The following is a 3,631-nucleotide window of genomic DNA, read 5'->3' as shown; positions in this document are numbered from 1 at the left end:
GCAGCAGCAGCAGCAGCAGCCTCAGCACCTCCGCCAGCTCCAGCGGCAGCACCATGGACCTCTCCTTCATGGCCGCGCAGGTAGGCGCGGGCCGCCGCCTCCGCGCCCCCCTTGTCTGCCCCGCGGGCTTTTCCTCCCTCTCCCTCCCCTTTTCCCGCTTTTCTCCCCCCTGCGGAGTTGCGCTGGCGCGGAGACAGCGACCGGGCGGCGCGGCGGCTGGCAGAGGGAGACCGGGGGGCCCGGCGGGGCTGGCGGGGCCTCCCGGCACTCCGGCCTCCTCGGGGCGCTGCGCCGGCTTCAGACTGGGRCGTGTTTACCCTCCTTTTCAGCGCAAACTGTAAACGGAACAGGAGTTTTTTTTTTCTTTTTTTTTTTCCCGGTTTCTTTTCTCGTGCCACGGCTGCAGGCGCGTCCGTTCGGACGCGGGTGGGTTGGCGTCGTTGCGTGCACCGTGGCTGGGCGTTTGGCAGTGCTCTGCTCCGTTTGCACGAGCAAACTGTGTTAGTCACAGCTAAGTCTTGCACTTCATCTCGAGACACGTGTGTGGATATTGATAYCGCACGTGTCGATACTCAGTGCACTGAGAAGTCACCGGTGGGCGCAAGGCACCCAAAGCCAAAAATCACCTGGTGAGTCCAGGTGGGATTGGGCTTTTAAGCAGGCAAGCAAGACTGTGCTTCAGAGAAAGTCACACGTACTAGATATCTATTTCATGTTTTTTCCAGGATAACTTACWGTTTTCGTGCATATACRTAGTTGTATATGCATAAATAGGTTTTATTCCAAGAAGTGATTAGGGTCCMGCCTCAATGGAGGACCCCATTGCCAAAAATGTTGTACACTTCCCAGGGACTGAATAGGGGTCAGGCACTGACTTTACAGCAGTGTTGCTACTTGGASACAGATGTTAGTTGGAGGTGTCTGATGGAACCAAACCAAACTGATCCTGCTCGCGTGATGCTGTGTTTCACTGATGYAATGGACATTTTCTCTTGTTCCCTCCTTAAAGTCTGCCCACTTCTTAGTGGGTATCAGGCTGTGCCTTCCTGAAGGTAGGAGCGAGCTGTCAAGAATTACTTCTGTTTGGAGATAATAATAATAAGACTCTTTCTAAAGAACATCAAGAATTTTAAGCCCCAATGGAGAGAGGAAAGCATCRCTTTGATTTGAGGTCTCTCTGTTACCTGAAGTACTCAAAGAAAATTTTGTATATATCAAATCACTTTTCTGTGKTCCTTCTTACCACGATCTATGAGCTCCCTGGGTCCATCTTTTGCTCACTAAGTGGTGAGGTGAAGTGGGGAGGGTTTWGTATCCCCCTTCTACAGAAGGAGAGGTGAGGCACAACTGAAGCATTTACTRGTAATTGGTAAGTGGTTTGTGGCACAGCTGGGACTAGAACAACCCTTTCCCCTTACACACTCTCCCTTATGCCTGTTGTTGCATATTCTGAGTATCTTCTACCTCAATTCTGTGTATTCAAAGAAAGCAAAGCTGTGTGCTTTAGGCCTCCCAGAAGAGTTCTTTGTTGGAATCACTTTACATCTTATACTTAGGAAGGTTAGTAATGCAGCAATTTAAGTTGGATTGTGTGTGTTACTTCCTTATCTTCTGGGCTTGGTTTATTCATTTGTTTTTTCTTTTCCTTTCCATGAAAAAGAATCATCCATTCAATATTTCTTTGAAATGTGAGAATCTACCCTTCCATGTGGGACATCTTTTTAAGAGAGAAAAGCATTTATGTTAACATCCCGCAGCAGGGAAGGCCACATGTGATGTGAGATTCCCCTCACCAATATCGGTATGGTGCTTCTGACCCTGACACAGAAAAGGGTAGAAAGCCTTCATCACACTTCCCTGTGTCTCCCTCCAGATACTGTCTGGAGGGAGAACAGGAATGAGGGAGGAAGGGACAAGCTGGTATATGGATACGTGCAATCCCCCCATGGCCTAGTATATCTTAGGAAGGAAACTATATGCCTTGGAGCTGTCTTCTCCATGAAGCCCTTGGGATGGCCTGGATGGCTGATGGCTACTGGGATGGGAAGGCCTCCTGGAGGTGTAGAAGGAGCTGTCAGGAAGGAAGCAGCTCCAGGTGGGAGATGTGAGGCAGATGTGGTGCCTTCGTGGCGCTTTCAGCTGATACATGGGGTTGACCAAGTCTGCAAAACATCTGTTTCCCTGAGGGAAATGTGGGAGTCCTCTGAGGAGTATTGGTGTAATTAACCTTTTAGCAACTATAAAGGATTTCTTGGGTTCTGCTTCTCTTGAAGGAAATTAATCCAGTTTTGAGGTTACTGTGTGCAGTGGATGCTATACTTACCTCTGATGACCCCTGTCACAGGGCCTTTTCCAGCTTTCTTTCTGAACTAAGCAACTGTTTCCACCAACCTGCTGGCATTTCACACACGCAGTCTCACTTCTCTAATTTCTCTTTTGCGTTATTTCTGCGTTCTTTTCCCTGCTGTATCTTTCCTGCTTTTTCAAATCATCTCTGTGGCATGTCTCGTGCTGTGGTGCACTGAGGTGACCTTTCATAAGCGATGTGTGGGAATTACTGACCTGCATTCCCTTCTTGTAGTCCCTGACATTAACGTCTGCGTGACATGCGATAGTTCACGTTTTACCTCAGGGATGTCAGGTATATGAATWCTTCATGCTAAAACTGGCAGTGTATAAAAGCAACACTTAAGTCTCGCTGAGTTTAGTTTCTGCAGGACTGCGCAGGCTCTTTGTGTTCCTGTAAGTTGCCTTTTTGTATCATTCTTACTGCACCTTTGCACCATTCATCCTGGACCCAAGTCATCTTTGTTAAATGTTCTGTGAGACACCGTAAATGGTCTTTGAATACATCAGGTTAGCGCTTTTGAATCTCCATGCTGTATGTGACGTATTATAGRAGCTCAAAATCCGGCCTCCTCTAAGGTGTAGTGTCCTTTCCTGCCTGGGTGAAAGCGTAATACCAGCTACGGCAAGAGTCAGCGTCTCTTWATTGAAGTTTTAGTCTAATTGCTAAAAACATTCTGTGGGTCAGAGCTTGCAGATCCGGATGATTGCAATTGTGTGTTTAGCTCTTCAGGCACTTGAATGTGAGCAGCCTGCTTTCTGGAAGCTTTGGCTATACACAGCTGTATGAGTAAACTGGAGCTTTTGTTGTTAGCACCTCACCTGCTTTTCTAAGATGTCTGTGAGGCAATTTTTGCCTCAGAGSTGCTGAAACCATTYTTTTGTGCCAGCAGAAAGATAATGAAATGCCCACCTGAATGATACAGTTGATGCCAGAGAAAGGACAACATTTTGCTGATAAACATTGRTGTTGTGGAACAGGAGATTGTACCACAGTTGCATAAATTTGTTAACGTTATTACTCTGACAAAGGGTTGGATGCCTAGCTGAAGCTAGCGCATCTGAAAATTTCAGCTGTAGTACATTTATTAGACTGTCCTGAAAAACAGCCTTTGATTGTGGCAATTAAACTGACTGTTAAAATAAGCCTTTTTACATYTGGGTGTGTGTTCATCAGGAGGCGTTTGTGCAGGCTTAGATGTCCTCTGTTCTGCAGGTGCTCTGATTGATTTCATTAAGGTCACTTGTGCTAATAAGGATGACTCATACGTGGTTAAAGCCTATT

General features: G+C 47.0%; 1 protein-coding gene across 2 annotated transcripts in view; it reads left to right on the top strand.

Annotated features, from left to right (window-relative positions):
• The first annotated feature begins 24 nt into the window (after positions 1–24).
• Positions 25–3,631, top strand: part of CUNH14orf132 (chromosome unknown C14orf132 homolog) — a 45,501-nt gene continuing 41,894 nt past the window's right edge. For both annotated transcript variants that reach the window (XR_014897361.1, XM_085317489.1), the window contains exon 1: positions 25–80. Coding sequence is in view for 1 of the 2 variants with exons in the window: in XM_085317489.1 (XP_085173615.1) it covers positions 54–80 (27 nt within the window). In the remaining variant the exon portion in view is untranslated. The remainder of the gene's footprint in view (positions 81–3,631) is intronic.

This window comes from Rhea americana, unplaced genomic scaffold, assembly GCF_003343005.1.
Source record: "Rhea americana isolate MKP2758 unplaced genomic scaffold, rheAme1 scaffold_5, whole genome shotgun sequence".
Classification (NCBI taxonomy): domain Eukaryota; kingdom Metazoa; phylum Chordata; class Aves; order Rheiformes; family Rheidae; genus Rhea; species Rhea americana.
The sequence above is the reverse complement of the archived record's forward strand: the minus strand, read 5'-3'. Positions and strand labels throughout refer to the sequence as shown.